Source organism: Equus przewalskii, chromosome 15 (genome assembly GCF_037783145.1).
Source record: "Equus przewalskii isolate Varuska chromosome 15, EquPr2, whole genome shotgun sequence".
NCBI lineage: Eukaryota > Metazoa > Chordata > Mammalia > Perissodactyla > Equidae > Equus > Equus przewalskii.
Genome location: NC_091845.1, coordinates 57,450,887 through 57,470,122, shown reverse-complemented (window position 1 = coordinate 57,470,122; position 19,236 = coordinate 57,450,887). Strand labels below are relative to the sequence as shown.

The following is a 19,236-nucleotide window of genomic DNA, read 5'->3' as shown; positions in this document are numbered from 1 at the left end:
CAGAGTCGGGTCCTTTTTGCACTTCTTTTTCCTCTTTCGTTGCGGCTTATTTGTTTTATTGTGTATTTTGTTTGGGGCAGGAACTGAGGCTTAGCGAGCCCTGGCGAGCCAGCAGATCCCCACGCCGGAGTCTCCACCCTGCGCGGGGAACGCCGCCTGTGCCGGCGCAAACGCGGGGACCCTGGCGGAGAATGTAAACAGACGGGGCGCCGAGCCCTTGATCTTTATTTAAATAGAGGCTTGTTTATCGGGGTCATCCTAGGAGGATTAATTAGATACATCTTTTCACAATTTGGTGTCTGACACTCCATCTTAGGAATGCCTTATCATAAGGTGTTAATTGGGGCCACTCAGCCACTTACGTTTCTATTAAACACTGTGAGGGACTTTTCACAAGTACCAGGTTCTTTTTACTGTACGGTGCAAAAATATACGGAACTCGAAATAGATGGGGCCAGAGTCTGCTTTATCCCGGCAGTAATTAGCATTTTCAGGTTTTCTGCAGGGCAGAATAGGAGAGCACCATTTCGAAATTCCATCGCATCTCTCAGTACGCTATGGTTCCCTTAGGATAGGAGGGGGGCACGCGCTGATCAGGTTAGGGGGTCTACGAACTCCCTGAGTCTGAATAGGTCATCGGCAATAAATATACATAAACCAAATTTCAAAGCTTTCTTTTCCAGCTCCGATAAAATTTGGGACGGCTTTGGCAAAGCGTTTTGAACAGGCGCGGTCGGAGACGCCGGGCTAGAGTCGGAGCCCCCAAGGCCAAGGGCGGCGCGGAAAGAACTCGGGCCCCGAAGGGTGGAGGAAATGGGAAGCCGGGGAAAGGCGAGGTACAAGCTCCTGGCGGCCTTAATTGGGTGCGGAAGGGGAGGAGGTCCCGGCTGATTGCTCGCCTCCCAGCAGCTAATCCTCTTAGCAGCTGCATTTCCGCGCCACGCAGTTAGCAGAATGACCCTCCCAACCAGACCTTTACCCCGGGAGGGTCAGGAGGGGGCTGCAAAGTTTTGCAAGCTAGGCCAGAACCCGTCTGCTGATAAGCCTGGCGGGACGTCTGGCAGGGGGACAAAAGGCCCCCCGCCCCACTCCTTGGTTTAACTCTTGGGCGGGCCCAGGGCTCAGCCAGGGGATGGGGTGGCCTTCGCCCTCCTGGGGAATGAGAGCCAAATAAGCAGAGCTAAACGCACAGCGCACCCCTCGCCGGCCGCTGTTTGCAGAGTGGCGTTGCGCAGGATGACTGGAATCCTCGTTTGTAGGTGTCGCGGTCGCCCCCAGCCCGCACCACAGCCCAGGGACCCGGGCCGAGATGGCTGCCCGCAAAGCGCCCCGGCCGGCAGTTACGGAGGCGGGCAGCCCGCGGCGGACGGGCGCTCCCGAGGGCTCCGCGGAGAAGAAAGCCGCATGTGGGAGCAGAAGCCGAGCTGTGAGCGGCTCGCTCCCCGCCGCGCCCCAGGGACCCGGAACTCGTGGGTGCTCAAAGGGCCTCGGGGGTTCCCGGGGAGCCCACATGGGTCCAGGGATGGGAGGCCCCAGTCAAGCCTAGGAAAAAGCCCAGAGAACGTGGCAGGGCCCGGAGGCCAAGGGCTGGGGGCTTGGATTAACACTGGCGTGGGCAATCTTGCATCTCGGCAATCCCCCTCCCCCACCCCCAATACCCATTGTCCAGACTTCCCGGTGGGGTGAGGAAATAACCCCATTCAACGGCAAGGAAAAAAGAAGATAAACAAAAGCATCTCCACCCCCCTCATGATTACAGTGTCCACTTAGAGATTCTATAGGCTTCCATGGTGCTAGGGGGGATTGTCGGGACAGTGTTCATGCTGGAGAAGGGTGGAAGAGGACGCAAAATAAGATCTTTAAAACAAAGATTAAAACCCATAGGACAGAAGACAGAGCTATGCCTGTTCCCTTAATGAACCACATTTATTAAAAATGACTAAGACTGTACATAAAAATCCAAGATCTCTAAAAAGCCTATAGGAGCTGTGGCATCAGGTTTTTAGTTTCTTCACATTACCAAGTTGGGTAGTGGGGTGGGGAAGGAAGAGGATGAAATAGGAGTTTTCCTTAAACACGTTTCAAGTTAGTACAGAGTAGCTGAATACATTCTTAACTATCTAAGAAGTAAACAGAACATTCCCAAATATCACGGGGATGATGAGAGAAACTGTCCCCATGCCTCTGCAGCTGTTGTCAGGTGATTTGCAAATTCTTTACAAAGCCAAAGCACCAGTTTTACATAATCTCAGACACCTACGTAGACTATTTGTACAATATATTCCACATTATGCTACAGTGTATCTAAACACACCCAACTGTACACTTTAAAATTCTTTTTTTGGCGACTCCCTCCCTTGCCCTCTCCTGAGTCCTAAGAGGCGCCCAGGCATGCAGCAGAGGCCTAGCAAGTGAGGCAATCCCGAACCAGGGCAAACATGGCTTGTTGCAAAAGCCTAGGAGGAATCAAAGTCAGGCAAAACCAGCACCTTCACAAAAGTTTTTCTTGCCTCCCAGGTCTCATATCTTTTGTCCCTAGCAGAAGGTAACAGCAAAAAGTCCCCTGTTGAAGCTTAAGACCCAGCCCTTCTCTTCCAGAAGGAAAACACCCTACCACTCTGGGCTTCTATTTGCTTACAGATTTACAAATAGAAATTAGAACCAAAGCTTTCGACTCCTTTGATAGGGCTCAGCACGCGGTTTTCATGGCCCGATTCTCTGAATGTTTAGTGTCTCCAATAAATAAATCCAGAGCCTTGAATAACCTTCAAATTTTAAAACATTTTAAAGTCCTCCATTAACTTTATTTTAAAAAGAAAAAAAAAATGCTAGACTTGTTTCAGTTACCTGCAGCAATCAAAAAGCTTTGGCACCTTCTTTTAGAGAATTGCACAAAACGGGACGCATCAAGGTGGAAGGCAAACGTCTTTTTTGGCAACCTAGGCAAAGAAGACAACAAAAAAACACTACCAAGTCCATCTGCCAAAAACTAGCTCATTTTTACGAGCTTAAAATAACTCTTTAGGGAGTTGTGTAAAAAGCATAATAGCCGCCCATGCCTTTTGAGGTGTCTTTACTGTACTCTTCTGTGTTAATGTCCTCACACTTTATAGAGGGGGAGTTTTCATTACTAGAGGTGTTAGGGGACAGTCGCCTTCGCTTACAAGCACTGGTGTACACCCCCGAATCATTGGAATCGAGAGACTTGATGGAAGGGGGTGTCTCTATCCAGGAGGAGCTGATTTCTTCTTTGACTTTCTCTTTGGAGAGTTGATCTTCAGAGAACACAGGGGGGCTTGTTCTGGAGGTCCATGGGAGTCCAGCTGCCATCTTTCTCTGATAAGAACCTCGACCTCCCCACCCGGCCATTGCAGGAAAGGTTGGGTCAGGATAATAGCCCAGGGCATGGGATGTCTGCAGGGGCAAGGACTTAATGCCATATGGGAGCAAGGTGCTGGAAGTATATTCAGACTCATAGGAACCGATGTCTAGTTTGTTGGTCCCAGGTTGCTGGACAGGCGTGACAAGCCACCGCTGGGGAGGGTTGGCCACCTCTTCGCTCTGTTGGGGTGAAAGGAGGCCGTTGGTCTGTGGCACGGTTCTCTCACCATTATAATATCGGGCTTGAGGTAAAGTGTTGACAAAGGGCTCCGGGAAGAAGGACTGAACGCCGTACCGACCTCCAGGGACAATCTGATGGGATCTAGGAGAATCCGTGGGAGATGGAGTTAACCTGTCATTTTCTGAAGCGGTGTACATGCTACAATATAAAGAGAAACACTTAAAAAAAAAAAAACCCAAATGTTCTCCCCAAACAAACCACCTCCCAGAAATCAAAAAGGCTCCCATACTGGGCTCTGTATTGGGAGCACTGGTCTGTTGGAGCGGAGGGACAGAGGTAGGAGATGCACTGGCCCATTTAGCTGGACTTTTGGCTCGTTGGGAAAAATTTCCCACCACATAAGAAAAAACTTCCCCCCAGACAGTGAGTATCTAAACTATAGAAAATCCACCTTTGCAAGTCCTAGAACTTGAAGAACTCAGGGCAACTCTCCCTTGTCAGCGTGGTGGAAGGAATGCTGGTTGTGGGTGTTAGAAGTCCCAGATTTAAAAGGCATTTGCAGGGCCTTGCTGTTTGATGTTGTGAAAATTACATGCTCCTAGTTTCAGGTTTTTCTTATGTAAAAAAAAAGAAGGGAGAGTACTAAGACCTGCTCCTGAGAGGATAAAAAAGTTGGATCAAATGAAAAGGAAGGTATATAAATGCAGATTATGAAAATTTCAAATCTCCACTCAAACGTTAAAAAAAAAAGCTCATTTTTAAGCCCTTAACATTTCTTTAGAAATTAACAAAAGCCTCCTGTGCAAATTCTAAAGTAAGATTAGTCAAGGCAAAAAATATGCAAAAATAGGTAAAAATCCCAAACATGAAAGCTCTTCCTAGAATTTGTTCTCAGAAAAGTGATGATGTATGTCCTGTCCAAAGATGATCGTGCAAGTAGGAACAAAAGCTGCACTTACGAATCATAGTTGTCCCTGAAGCCTTTTGCAAAGGGGTTATGATCAATCTTTAGCTGAGTTATCTAGAGAAGGGAGAAAAATAGTCATTGAGTGCTTTATCTCACTGGACCTAGCTTTAGCGGTCCTTGGGGTGTTTGGGACACTCACATCGGTGTTTTGGTAGGCCGTCACTGCAATGAACTGCGTTTCTGAGAAGGTGAAGGTTTGAGTCTTTGAGGGCTCATTCAAGTCCTCCACGCCATCCTCTGTAACTTCCACAATGTGCAGTCGTGGTTGGTACTTGTGTAAAGACTGTAAGACTATCATCTGGAAATGGTACAGAAGAAGAGTTGCCAAATCTAAAAAGTCTCTTAGAGGCTTCACAAAACTAGATTTTGACAAATTATCTATTTTGGAACGGGACGCCTGCTTGCTCCCCACCAACAGCTATCTTTTTCTCTTGCCATTTTTAAGATCTTATCATTGCCATTTTTGAAGCGTAAAACACAGCTGAGTATGCGTGTTTGACAGATGCTCTTTCCTCTTGGTTTCCTAAGCCCCCAAAAGATTTCAGTATTTCTGTTCCTAAGAGTCAACTCACTATTACTGAAATCCAGTAAGAAAGTGAAAATGAGAAAAGTCAAAAGGAAAAAAGGTTAGAAATAGGCGAGCAAGCAGGTAACAAGTGCGAATATTATAAATATGGTGAAGAGTATGGAAACTCTTTATAAAAGAGATCTATAGCCAGAAGACACCTCCTCCTGTGTCACTCTACCTGCGAGTTGTTGTTATTTGCGCCTTTGTTATTGGTGAGTTTTAATTTCCCAAAGGAAATCTCCTGTCTCATCCAGTGGGAACCAGTATTAGGAGACTCTGGGTGAACATACATTTTGTTACCTAAGAGAAAATGAAACAAAACACAAAACCCAAGCATATAGGGCTGTTTACAAATGGAGGGAGGGGAAGGATGTCTGTTACCTAACGGGCAGGATTTAAGAACTAGACTTAGACAGCACAAGTCTCCCCATCGCTAGCTGCTCAAGAAGGCCAATGGGGACCAACCAGACTCCATTGACATCCCTCTCAGGCCCCCTGTGCTTCCAGCCGTCCTTGGATAAGGCACTCATCTTAATACCACCTCAAAATATAAAAATGGAGCCAACAGGAGATGCCTTTTGAAGGCCAATTTGGGGCCTTCTAAAGCTGGAAGGGCAACATCTGGTGGAAAGTGGTTGGATTTTTATAGATGGACTCAACCTTGAGGAGGGTTTTCTCAAGTGAAGATTAGAATGCCAGGAGCCCGTGCCACCTGGAGAGTTTATAACAATTTGTTTCTCAAACGGAGAAATTCGAGGGTGGAATAGGGTCACGGTTAAAGTTCTATATATTAGAGGCAAGAAATCTGACTTTGTAATTCTCTCCCTCAATCAACACAAGGAAACTCAAACTAACACCTTTAGACCCCAGATGGGGGGTGGGGAGGAGAAATGCAAGATTTCAACAAGAGTTGTCTGAGTCAAGGATTCGGCTCCCGCTCCTCCCCGCCCGGGCCTCCTCTCTCCTCACCCTGCATGTTATTGTCGGCTTTGCCGCAGGTCACCCACTTGCCCCCCTGGAAGCGCCAGTGGTTGGGGTCCGCCAGCACCACCTCTACGAACACGTTGTAGTGGGCAGTGGGATTGAGTCCGTTTATGTTGAAGCTCAAGAAAGGAAACATGCGCCTGTGCAAGAGAATAGAACCAGAAAAGGCGATTTACATCCGGATGCCTGCGAGCAGGCCTGTACTCGGCCAGGATTGCAGACCCCGGGGTAGGGTCGGAGTTCGACGACATTTAGAAATGCACAGAATGAACAGAATACCAGCAAACAAAGCGGCCCTTCCTATGTAAAATGTTTTTGAATTGACAACTCTTGGATCATCTCTTTTTCGAAATAATTTACCTCAAAGTCAATATTTCCCAAACTCACATGCTTCTGCACCCTCTCCCCACTCAACTTCTCGACCTTTTCGGATGTTCATTAATTTTTCTTCCGGGATGTTAAAAATCACTAATTTTTATACGTACAAGTACATTGCGTCGTTCTTGTCAAAAATTTAAAAAATTCTGCTGGTAACGCTAAAAGTCCCCTTTGAGCGCCTCTCTCTCAGAACCCACTGTTAGCAATTGGATGTGTATCAGAACTTTCTCGTATCTCACACACCAGCCGGGCAAACTTGGCTCCAGGGCCTGCCTAACCAACCACCGGGACCAACCCTCGGATGCCGGCGCTCTGGTCCTCAAGCCCATCTCCCGGAGGCGCCCCACGGAGATCCTGGCGCCTAAAACTGCAGGAGCCCATCTACTGCGCTCAGGGGGCCAACTCTTGCGCCTTCCCCCCATATGAGGCTCCTTGCCGGCATGCAGGGGCCAGGGTACTGCCGAGCCGGCGGATCTAGTAAATCCAGCTTTGTGGGCAAGCCTCAATTTCCATTTCCGCCTCTTTCTGGTCAATCCAGATGAGAGTGACCGGAGGGGTGAGGCGGGGAGGGAGGGAGCAACCGTAACTTTTGCACCCTGCACAAACCGCCGGTGCGCGGACAGGGAGAAACACCGAATTGGAGACGCGGCGTCCTAACTTACCGCACGCGGAAAAACCCTCTCCAAGCAAAGTGCAGAGCGAGTGGGCACAGCTCCCTCACCCCCGACTGTCCCCAGGATCACACATTCATTCTTTACCCCCGCGCCCCGGGGCCCCTCCGCGCTGCGCTCACCTTCCCTGTTTCGTAATGATCATCTCGGTTTGGTGGCGGTGGAATTTGAGCCACAGAGGCCGGTTGCACAGATAGACGTGGGCACGGAAGCCGGAACCAGGAACCCCCAAGCCCCCCAATCCTCCGCAAGAACCCGCAGCTGCCGCTCCAGGGTACGGCCCGTAGAGCGGAGCCCCCTGGCTGTACTGATAGGCGCCCGGGCCGCCTCCCCCGCCGCCGCTGCCGCCCGGGCCACTACTCGCGCCGGCTCCCGGGCCGAACTGCGCTCTCCCGGGTGGGCACACAGCCGCGGGGAAGCCGCCGGGGGGCAGCATGGAGCCGTAGGGGTAGCGCGCCCCGTTGGGAGCCGGGTACACAGATCCGTGGGCAGCCCCGGCCGCCGCCTGGTATGGGAAGAGCGAGCAGGGCGCGGCCAGTTCGGAGCCCTGCGGCCCGGGGGACTGGAGGTAGTAGCGCTCCGAGCTCAGGCTGTCCATGGAGTAGCGCGCGGTGGCGGCGGCGGCAGCCGCAGCGGCGGCAGCAGCTGAGGGCAGCTCTTCCTCCCCGCAGGGGGAGCCCTTGCGGCCGTCCGGGGGCCCTGGCTTGGCCACTGCCGCAGCGCTGGCAAAGGCGTCCCCGGCGTCGGCGTCACTGAGCATGGCCGCGGGGGCCCCCGCTCTGGCAGTTGCGGGCTCCCCACTCCCTGCCTCGCACGAGAGGCTGCCGGAGAACTTCTTGGGCGCTTTGTCTAAGTCCAGCCTCTGAGGCGAGGGGGCCGCGGCGGGGTGGTGGCCGGCGCTCCCGCCGCCGCCGCCTCGCGCGCTCTCCAGCGGATAGAAGTGCGCGCCGGGCAGGTTCACTGAGCTCACTAAGAGCTGCTCCCCTAACTGCATGCTTTGCAAAGCGCAGACGGCAGCTGGCTGCTTCCTCTCCTCCCGCGGTCTTATTATAAAGGCAGGATGGGGGAGCCAGCGCCCTCTTCCGAGGGGAAGGTAACTTCCCTTTCCTCCCTTGCCGGGGCTACCCACCTGGCGGCACGAGGGCCGTTAAGGCGCGCACTCGCGCGCCCTGATCCCAGGGTCCTTTCCGAAAGGAAAGCGCACTGAGTTTGAAGGCAGGAGGTGGAAATTGACAGAGAAGCACTCTCCTTTTCCTTCCCGGTCCTTCTTGCCTCTCTGGACCCCTACCCTCCTCCCACACTTACACCCAGGAAAAAGAGGACTTAGATCTCTGTCCCCACCCACCCACCAGCGCTAGCTAGCCTTTCTGCACTTCTCGGCTGCCAAACTATCGGTCAAGTTGACCACTTGGAAACTTGCAGGCTGTCATTGGCTGCTTTATATATGTGCGGCCAGGGAGGGGCTTGGCGGCCCCACAGCCCCAGAACCCTCCTATTGGCTGATGAAGGTGACACTAATTCAATTAGGCATTTACTAATTGGATCAAGTCTCCCGCGACTTTCTTTTCCTTTAGCCTGATTTTTTTTTTTTTTTTTTTTTTTTTGGAGACTCTGTCCTGCTGTGAGAATCAGTCCGGGTCTCCGTATTTCTCTGGGGTTTAGGGGAACAGGGTTTGGGGTCTCTGTAGCGGGGTCCACTCTTGGCACAGAAGTCATCTCAGTGCTCCGAGTGGAGGATGCAGAGGCGGGAGTAGGCTTAGAGGTCAGAGGGAGAAAGGCTCTCCAAGGTGATGCCTTACAGGGAGGCACCGGTCCCTGAGGGTAGGAATCTGGGGAGAGTTGGAGAGGGGTCCAAGCGAAGTCTCTTTCCTCATCAAGGGCTGTAACTTCAGGTACATTTTCCTCCCGATGGGAGAGGACTCCCTGGCCTTCAACACACAGGAAACACTTTGTGTCCCGTCTCATCCTTTTACTCAATAGAAAGGGTTTGTGGAGAGGAACCTCGAGCTGAGCTTTTGGGATTCTGGGGACGGCGAGAGCACACTGCCATCCTTGAGGACCGAAGCCCTCGGCTTATAAATCAGGAGCCCTGGTGGGGTGGGATACTGGGAACACCCTCATCACCACGCCAACACGCCTTCTTTCAGGAGGCAATCACTTTTACTCCCCACAATTTAAAATCCATGCAGCTCAGTTTCCCTGAGTCCTGGACCCTCCCCCCCCCCCCAATCTGCAGTTGGGCCTGACATCGAGAAACAAAGGTTCCCCAGCAGCCGCGCGGTTAAGATTCCCTGCGCCTCTCCTCTGCCGCGCAACACAGAAGGTAGAATAATTAGTGAAATAATCAGTGTGATATTGAATTAAGCCTTTTTGCCCCAGCTGCTTGTTTCTCCCCTGCGTTTCCGCAGACAGTAGAGTCAAGAGTGGAGCCGTCATATTTTATTGTTTTATTATTACGGGGGGGGGGGGCATGTTTCGTTGCGGATAAGGAAAAGCCTGAATATTCGCTGTTAATAAGCAATTACAGACGCGGTTTGTAATCGCTCCGGGAGCTCATTTTCCGGCTGAGATGTCGGGACTCTGCTTTCCCAACCGAACGCGATCACACGGGAAACTCTTCGCCCACAGCAGATGAGGCGGCCGCAGGATTTGTTGAGCGCGCACACGCCAGTGCAGACGGCTCGAAGCTTTCCTACCCAGGTTCAAACCACAGCAGCACCAACACCTGCATGTCCGGGTTAGAGAGCGAGGCGGTCTTTAACGCACTCGGACGCTCCAGGGCGTTTGCCAGTTTTTTTGCGGTGGTGAAAACCCAGGGCGCGCGAAGGTTTTCAGGGTCAAGGCACAGGCAGGAGAAAGGGAGCAAGTTAAGCTAGTGGGCCGGGGCGAGGGCCTCGTGGGTTCTGGGCAGAGCAGCCGGGGGCCAGATCCCTGGAAAGGTGGCCCAGAGTGTGCTCAGCCCAGCATTCCTTACATTCCGTCCCACCAATTTAGTTCGGGTTTGGCACGGCTCTCTGATCACCCCACTGTCCACTTCCCATCTCACCGGCTTTTGTTTTATTTTGACCCCAGAAGTCTTGACGAATTGAAATTTTTAAGTACTTTGACTTCATGATTTTCAAAGTGGAGATTCCGTGAGGGGGACGGGAGGGCAAGGAAAGGAAGGGGTCGCGTGGCTTGGGCGGCTTGGGGACTTGGCCGAAGGCTATGGGATTCTGGTTACGACTCCTGGGCTCCTCCAGTTTAGTCTTGACCTGAGCTACAGGCTGTTTGAGGAAAAAGCAGGGATGAGATCGAATCCCACATTATTTGGAGATAGGGTGGCCGGGGATAGATAATTTCGCACTTTATCGCAGCGAGAAAGTGGGCCTTGGTGTCCCTTCAAATCGCTTTCGAGGCGGCCAGGGAAGCGCTGCGCGTGGCAGAGTGCCATCGCAGGCAACAGGCATCGTTCCGACCCACTCTGGCGCGAATAACGCGGGCCAGCTGTCCCCCGCGCCACATCAGAAAGGGTTGATTTTATTCCAGCCCCCGAGCAAGCTCTTGAAAGCGCGTGGGTTCATTCCGAGAGCTACTTAATTATTAGGTATATGGTATACACCGTGTGTGTAACCAGGATTAGTGTTGACTCTTGGGGCAGGAAATTGCAGTTTATACCTTCCCACCTCCCCAATATATCTTTTATTTTAATCAATCTTTAACACATTTTACAGATGGAGAAACAAAGGGAAATTCAAAGAGAATCAAAATCCAGGCTCTATAACCTGCTCTGGACCCAGGATTTTTGGAACATGGAAACTATATATTTATATGTTATAAATATATTTTTTGTATTTTTATTTTATATTACTCTTATAAATATATATTACACTCATAAATATATATATTACAAATTCCTTTTTAACATAATGAAGAGCACTGTTTAAACTAAGGATGATTTTTTTCTGACTGCACGGAGATAAAGAAATCTCACTTAATGGTTCTTCTGTATTAACTAACTAATGACATTATTATTATTACATATGGAATATACTATCCTAAGTTCCTGGAGAGTTAAAGATGAGCAAGTCTGTGATTTCCTACTTGGAATGGGCTTTCCTTCAGCTGCTTCAATTTTACTTATAACCAGGGAAAGAGACAAAAATTATTTTCACATGCTCCCACCACACTTTAAAATCCAAGCACTCTTTTCCAGAAAGTGAAACAGAAAAGAAAGCTAAGGTAGTGGCTTCAGTGGGCATGTCAGGCAGCAGTCTCCTTAGATTGGGTGGGCAAGTAACAGAGCCTCCCAGCCTGTTTGCTGTTTGATTTCAATTACACCCCAAGCTTCATGAAATCCAAATGAGACATTTATTGAAAGGTGCCTGGTTTTATGTGGCTCAACTGACAGTGTATTGGAATACATTGAACAAAAACATCAACATTGGGGAGGAAATGTGGAGACCCCTTGGAACCCCAGACCCAAATACCGGCTGGATTAACTCAAATCTTGCCCCTTTCAGCCTGAGATGGAGCAAGCAGGAGCCTTTGAGGGCAACAGCGAAGCCAAGGCCAAGCCTGTGTGTGAGCCTATTAAAGATCTCATGCTCTATTGTCTCAAGCAATAATACCGACTTCATGTGACTATCTCATTCAAATAACACAAAGTCATCCCCAACCTGGCCAGGTGACCTCTTTACCCCTTTCTCCCCCTTAAAGGTAACCACTGTCAGTGCATTCATCTTTTAAAAGCAAAACTGAGAAGCGTTTGGCTGTAAAGGACTGTTGCACATCAAATACATACACACTTGTATGAATAAATTACAGGGGTGAGTTATAGATTAACGCAATGATATATGGTTTACCTCCCCCCGCTCCCCTACACAACCAAGGGGGCCTATATAAATGTCCCAATAAATTCTATTATTTTCTCCCCCACTAAAAATGTGTTATCAAAACACCGTCCGTGTTATTCAAACACTTTGTAAATTCTGAGCAGACTCGCTGCCGGTTCTCCTTTTAACCCTAGGAAAACATTCCAACATTAACCGGTCACCAGCGCTTCGTCTGGACTCTGGGAAAACGTCAATAGGTTTTTTGTGGTGAGTTGGTCCTTTTACTATTTATCTATGGCCTTTTCTTTGTTGATGTTACATTTTATTTCACCTCTCGGGTTCACTCTTTGGTCCTTTGTTCTCCGAGGGCCAGATCTGCCACCTCCGCTGTGCTTTCTGAAGGGGGCGGGAGCTGTCACCACTGGAAGGTTGTTCATGTTTCACATTTCTTTTTTTTTAAGAAAATGTCCTTTAAGATAAAACATTTTGGCAAGGACAAGTAGTGCTGATTCTGCTGACAGCAGCAAGATACTTCCACCAACACAGTATCATTTTTATAAGAATTTGTATTTCACCATGATGCTGAAATAGACTGATCACTTGCTTTGAAAAAAAACGTCACCAGGTCCACAAAGGTGTGAGGCAAAGGGTTATATTAAACCCACTGTATTTTTTCAAACAAAAATGACCAATTTAAGGCATTATCTTAGCTATCTATCCATATATTTAGATTGCTAAGTATAATTGTAGTTGACTGTTAAAATTTGAGGAGGTGGGGAATCCTGGAATGAAAGTTTAAAAAGCTACTAAAAGTTGCTTATTATAAAAAATAAATGATCTTTTCTTAAATATTGAATCAAGAATCTCTTTTATGGAAGTTTTTTTTAAACTTTAAATGATATTTTGGATTTAACTGCTGTTTTATCATCATCATCGTCATATTTATGGAAGTACACAGATTCACATAAGTAACAAAGAAAGCCACATGAGGCAAAGTAAATAAAGTAAAATAATCTCAAAAATAAATTCTGAGAATGTTTGGCTAATTATTGCTACATTAAAATATGAAAGAGTTATACACTGCTCCACCTGTCTTGCTTACTTTTTGCAGCCTGAAAGCCCTGGTGCTTAGTAGGTGCTCAGCTGTTAGTTGAAAGAAAAGGGTTACTAAGTACATAAACTGGAAAAGATACAACAGCCCAAAGACAGTGTCAGCTCTCAGGCTTCTTAATCATGAAGATTAAGTAAAAATGCCTTTTTTTCTAAAAGAAAAGGAAAACACTGATCTTCCTAAATTAATGGACCTGGCATTTTCATCCTTTTTTAGACTTCTTATGATTAAAACAAATTTTTTTTAGACTTTCCTAACCCAGACTTCTTACATTATTGCATGGTTGTTCATGTGTATGTCAATGTTGACATTCTTCCACAGGAAAAGAGGACAGTTAGTGTCCGAATGGCAGTACAGCTGTAATGGGAACAACCACCATACAGCCAAGGAGAAATATTACCCTGAACATAAACCACTTGCACATCACTAACAGAGTTGGCACAGCCTATGGGAATTAACCTTCCAAGAGAAGGCACCTATCTGATACACGGGCGGCAGGACATCTACACAACAGGTGGGCAGAATCCAATTCTGTTGACCAGGGCTTCAATATGACAAGGGCAGCTGGAATCTCCCACTCATGTCCCAGGTGAGAAATGGGAGAGGGCAAGTCTGGGTTGTGGAGTTACTCAGCAAAAAGTGTTAAGCCCATAAGATAATCAAGGCAGAGAGAATGAGAGGGAAAGAGGCAGATCAACAGGACAGGGAAACCAAAGAGATCATTCCTTCAACTTCTCCCTTTTCAGACCCCCAAGAGAAAAGCAGGACTTTGTATGCAGAATTGTAGGTATTTGTGGCTCTACCTTTTACTAGCTTTGTGAGTCTGGGCAGCCTCCTTACTTTTCTGTCTCCAATTCCCACTTGTAATAATAGCATACAGAATGCAAAGCAATTAGAAGAGCGCCAGGCACATAGGAAGGTCCAGGTCTCTCCTATTACTCCCCATCACACCTACACTGAGCTCACTTTTTGCCCTTCGTACTAGATACTGGGGCTGAAAGACGGTGCACGAACCTTAGTCTTTCTCCCCCAGGTATTTCCAGTCTGATGGGGGAGGCCAGGAGCAAACAAGTCAAAGGCAACGTGAGCCAGAGGTAGCAAGCAAGAGTGACTCAGTCAGAACCTGGGAGGAGAGTCCCCAGTTATTCCATTAGCCTTTTTCTGCTTCCTCAGAAGGGGGGTGGGGGGCCCAGTGCCCTCCCGGTGAGCGCTGCAGGAAAGGTGCACTTCAAAGGGCGGCGGCCCGGGCGCCCTAACCCTGGCGCGCCTTCCGCCCCCTCCAGGCCGCCATTAGCATTCTGTTTTTCCCAGGCCTCCCCGCCCTCCGACCCCCCGCCGGGATTTTGCCGTTCCGGCCGATTACTTGACCGAGAAAGAAAATAGGGTATTTAGCTCAGGTTTTGTTCTCCATGTATTTGGTTAAACGCCCAATGACGAAGGAGTTAAGTGACTAGTCGGAAGCCCCCCGCAGGGCTCTTGCTCCGAGAGAAGGCACCCTGAACTGGGAGCCCCGAAAAGGATGCCATCTGGATCCACTCGCTGAGGGGCCCTCAGGGCCTCGGTGGCGGCATCTGCAAATTGAGAGGACAAGGGCAGAGCAAGATCAGCCAGAGAGGACGGCTGTTGAGGGAAGGCTGGAGGGGGCCCCCAGCTCAGGTCGGCCTGGGCTGCTTACCCGCTCGGTAGGGTCCAGGAAGGTCCGTGGAACCCCTTCCTCCCACAGATGATGTGGGGTCCACAGGAAAGGCGTTTCTAAGGAGAGGATCATTTTTCCATCCATTTGGGGCATCATTTTTCAAGAATAGTTCACCCTCGAATCCACAGCCAGAGGAGGAAAATGATATATGAGGCAACAGCTGACTATAGGCCAGACTCTCTGCTTTCTGTGTACGATCTTTTAAGACCAGCACCTTAAAATGTTCTTAACATCCCATGTTACGGAAGAGTAAAGTGATGCGTGGAGGGGTGAAGGCCCCTGTCCAAAGCCACAGAGCTGAAAATGGGAGCCCGGGAATCTGAATCCAGGCGGTGTGAGCCGCCAATGGAAGGGTTAAGTGTGTGTGATTGAGGCGGAGGGCGGGTCGTTGAGGGAAAAGGCTTCAGGTGGGCGTTGGAATGGGGCCCTGTGTGGCTTCGGAGGAAGCGAGTGGATGGTGTTCCGTGCCCATCGGCAGCTGCTGGACCCTTAGAATGAGTCTCTTTGGAGGAAACTGGGCCCCATAACTCCACCCTAAGTCCCAATCCTGACTTCGGGTTGGTCATTTTGCTTGGGATAACCATAGTGGGCTGGACCACTCTCGACAAGCTAGGGCTGGGCCAAGCCCATTTAAAACCCTCACTGCCGCCTCACAGAGGCAGGTTCTTTGTCATTCCCATTTCACAGATGAGAAAACCAAGGCTGGGAGAGGTAAAGTTGCCTGAGGGCATACAATTTGTGAGCAGCAGGCCCAGGCGGACCCTAGAGCTGGGGAGGCGGTGCTCTTTGCCTGGAACTCTGAAAACTTTAATAGAAAACTGGGGTCTGTCGGCCGAGCTTTTACAGAGGGGTGATCCGCACAGCGAGCGGCGGCGAAGCAACAGCCTCTTCTCGACCTCCAGCCCGCCCACTTTCCTTTTCTGTTCCCATTCCTAGCTGCAGGTCACTCCCATTCCCATTCCCATCGCTCGAGCTCCAGGGCTGGGATTTGGGGCACGTCAGGGACTCCTCTCGCTTCTCTGGCGGACGCTCGAAGCCTTTGAACTGCGCACGGGCGGGGACCGTCCCTCTTGGGTCTCTCCTTGCCTTGCTCTCCCAGGCTCTGCGGACGCCCTAACTCCTCAACCCTCAGCTCCGGACTGCGCCCTCGCCATCAGAGAAGCCAAGCGAGGCTGTTAGGGCTCCAGCGCACGGCAAATGCCCCCATCAGGACGCACAATCGCTTCGACCCTCGCCCTGGTAGGCGGCCTTGGCAGAAAAACGCCAATTCTAGGGAGGGGCTGGAATTCAAGAGTCTGCGCGCGAGGCAGGCAGGGTCTCTCCCGGCACGGATTCCCGGTCTTTGCCCCGCCGCCGGCTTGAAACTCCAAATGCACTCCGGGTTGCTCTCGGGTAGTCGAGTTCAGTTTCCCTTGGTCCCTTTCCCCACAAGCGCCTGGTCGTCTTAAGTGAAAAGATATGGGGCTGGGCGGGGAATGGTCCTTGTGGGATCAGCCTCGAAGGTAGTGGCTAATTTGGACTTTGACTTCACCAACTAGAGACATATGTATACGCGCATTATGTAATATATCGTATGGTGTTATGTATAATAAAATATATCTTTCACAACAGTAGAACGTATTATATACAACACCATACAATATATAACATAAAATCAATATATATTTAAAAACATACGTGCATAAGAAAACTCAAAAAGCCACCAGCTTGCAAACGTCTGGCGCCTCGGCCTAATGGCAACCACGATTAATTTCTTGTGTGCATTTCCGGGGCTTGTTATATGTTTGCGCCAGCAAGTAAGTATATGCATCTGAATTTCTCCTTATCTGTCCCCCATCCATTTGCACGCTTTTATCCACACTGTTCAATACCTTGCTTTTCGCACTTAAAATACATCTTTAAGTTAGTTCCTGGAGAAATCGGAGTTTTTACTAGCTCAGCACATCCCGGGGGCACAATTGGCGGGAAACGCTTAAATGAATTATATTGGTGCTCTGGGGGCTTTCCTTGCAGCTGTGCGCCCACACCCACCCACCTGCGGTCCTCTCCGAGGCCGGCCGCCGGCTTCTGCGCCTCCGGAAACGCGAGGTGGGAGGAGAGGTTTGCTGCGCGGAAGGCGCAGCGCCCCCTTGCTCCGCGTGCGCGGAACCCCGCGTTGGCCTCCCTGTGGGAGTTCTCTTTTCTTTGAAACCCGCTCATTGTTTGCACTCTGAGACCCCAGAAGCAGGTAAACAAGCTCTGGACCCTGCCCGGGGCTCCTGGGGCTCATGGGCGGGGTCGCGATCTGCTAGACAGTCTTGATGCTGATCAAAGCGGAGGATCTGGAGGGGACAGTCAGCTCCATTAACATCCCGCTTGGCTTGGCTGCTGAGGGCGGGGATGAAGCTGGGCAGACACGGGCCAGAGACTGCGTGTTGCCCAAGGTCCATGGAGTGACTGGATCTGAATTACTTCCTAAATTCCCTTCAGGCTCCATGGCAACTCTTGAAGAAGCTGAAGCTCCCCACGCTTCTCCTTAGAAGTTACACTATGAGGCTCAGCTCATAGCAGGGCGAGAGGTGCTGGGGTACAGGACTGGATGATGTTGACAAGCATAAGCTTCCATGTCTTCCGGAGCCGGTGGGAGATAAAGACAAGTCAGCAATTAAGAGAATATCAGAAAATCATCAAACAGCGTAATGTAGTGGTTCCGATCTTAGCAGAATCACCTAAGGAGTTCTTGAAAATCCCAATGCACCTGAATAGTTAAATCAGAATTTCTGAGCGTGAGACTGAGGCATCAGTATTATTGAAAGATCTCTAGCTGATTCCATTATACAGCAAAGTTGGAGGACCACGGGGCTTGTGGATTGGGCTGCTGATGGAGGTCTGAGGAATTGACGTTTGAACTCAGAAGGGAATAGAGTGAAGCTCCGAGGGAACCCCCTGTGCCCTGGTCCTGTGCTTGCTGGTGCTCTGGGATTAGTAGTAGAGAAGGGAGAAAGGGCAAAAGGAAGAGCAGAAGGAAGCAAGTGATAGCTGAGCATCTGGTCGGAGTGCTGGGCATCCCTGGGAAGTCTTTCAATTGCCCAATTCCTAGGGAAGCTTTAAAGATCACTGGAAAATACCCAGTTTAAAATGATTGGGTTTTAAACATCATTTAAAAATCAAATAATTCATGGAAATGTTTTTTAAATAGAACGATGCTGGAAAGTTTCTAACAGCAACTTCATGAGGTATTTCATGAGGACGTTTCATCAAATCTAAGATGCCATCCATTAACATGCACCATTATTTTGTTTGCCACTAAGGAAAAAAAAAAAAAGCTGGTTCCTAAAATTTTTATTTTATAAGATAGGAACTACTATTAATTTAACTACATTTTACAGATGAGAAAGCCTAGGCACTGAAAGTAAGGTACTTCAAGTTGCAGACATAGGCTCTAAACCCACTCTGGGCTTAGTCCTCATGCTAAGCTGAGATGTGTCCAGTTGAGTCAACTGAGACTCAGAGGAGTTAAACAGAAGGGTACAGGGTGAGAGTGGAGAGAAAGGACTTGAGAGCTCAATTAAGTGAGAGAGCGGGATCTCCATTTCAGTTGGACCTCAGTTTTGTAACTGTTTTGGGGTAGAAAAACGTCAGGTGGTAAAACAATATTATATAACCAGAAGCATTCATGTCATCCATTCAGAGAACTCATAATGCGCCAGCCCGGTGGCCTAGTGGTTAAGTTCCTGCGCTCTTGTTTGGTGGTGGGAGTTCATAGGTTCAGATCTGGCTACGGACATACACACAGCTCATCAAGCCACGCTGTGGTGGATCCCACGTGCAAAACAGAGGAAGATTGGCACAAATGTTAGCTCAGTGACAATCTTTGTCAAGCAAAAAGAGGAAGATTGGCAACAGATGTTAGCTCAGGGCCAATCTTCCTCACCACAAAAAGAAAAAAAAGAACTCATCATGAAGAAATAATGTCTCCATACTTTAGGCCATATTTTTTTAAGTAAACTTTTTAAAAAAATTGAAGTACAATACATACAGAAAAGCATACATAAATCTACAGCTCATTTTCCTAAATGAACACACTTGTATAACCAGTATCTGTGATAAGAAATCCAGTATTGCTTGAACCCCAAAAGCAGCCCCCCATGCTCCCTTCCAGTCACTGCTTCTGAGAGGTGACTACCCTTCTGACTTCTATCACCATTGCTTAGCTTTCCAGATTTTTGAATTTTATGTAAGTAGAATCTTACAGTGTGTTCTTTGTGTCTGTTTTTTTTTTTTTCGTTCAACTTGTGTGGGATGTTCGCTCACTGTGATGTGTGTAATTGCATTTGTGCGTTCTCCTTGCTCTGTAGTATTCCACTGTGTCAATATATACCTTATTCATTCTACTGCTGGAGACGTTTGGGTTATGGTTAGCGCTGGTATCCTGAACATCTTTGGTGAACATCTGCGTTGCTTTTCTGTCAGGCCTACACGCACAGGAGTGGGATTGCTGGCTCA

At 49.1% G+C, this 19,236-nt stretch overlaps 1 protein-coding gene across 2 annotated transcripts; it reads right to left on the bottom strand.

Annotated features, from left to right (window-relative positions):
* Positions 1 to 1,907: 1,907 nt before the first annotated feature.
* On the bottom strand, positions 1,908 to 8,193 carry EOMES (eomesodermin). Of its 2 annotated transcripts, none has more exons than XM_008521213.2 (6): positions 7,253 to 8,193; positions 6,067 to 6,221; positions 5,276 to 5,397; positions 4,669 to 4,827; positions 4,522 to 4,583; positions 1,908 to 3,703 (listed from the first exon to the last, which is right to left on the bottom strand). In XM_008521213.2, the coding sequence occupies exons 1-6, from the start codon at positions 8,122 to 8,124 to the stop codon at positions 3,022 to 3,024; spliced, it is 2,052 nt and encodes a 683-aa protein (XP_008519435.1). In that variant the 5' UTR covers positions 8,125 to 8,193; the 3' UTR covers positions 1,908 to 3,021. The 2 variants fall into 2 exon arrangements, with proteins under 2 accessions (XP_008519435.1, XP_008519434.1); XM_008521212.2 differs by having other exon boundaries at positions 1,908 to 3,760; positions 7,253 to 8,190.
* Between the last annotated feature and the right edge of the window lie 11,043 nt (positions 8,194 to 19,236).

Bases quoted from the DNA above. Each gene is read 5' to 3' on its own strand.
- EOMES (XM_008521212.2), bottom strand. From the start codon at position 8,124: ATGCAGTTAGGGGAGCAGCTCTTAGTGAGCTCAGTGAACCTGCCCGGC. The intron at 5,398-6,066 runs GTGAGGAGAGAG...ATTTTCTCTTAG, and splicing joins AGCCGACAATAACATGCAGG to GTAACAAAATGTATGTTCAC. The intron at 3,761-4,521 runs GTAAGTGCAGCT...TTTATATTGTAG, and splicing joins TTCAGGGACAACTATGATTC to CATGTACACCGCTTCAGAAA.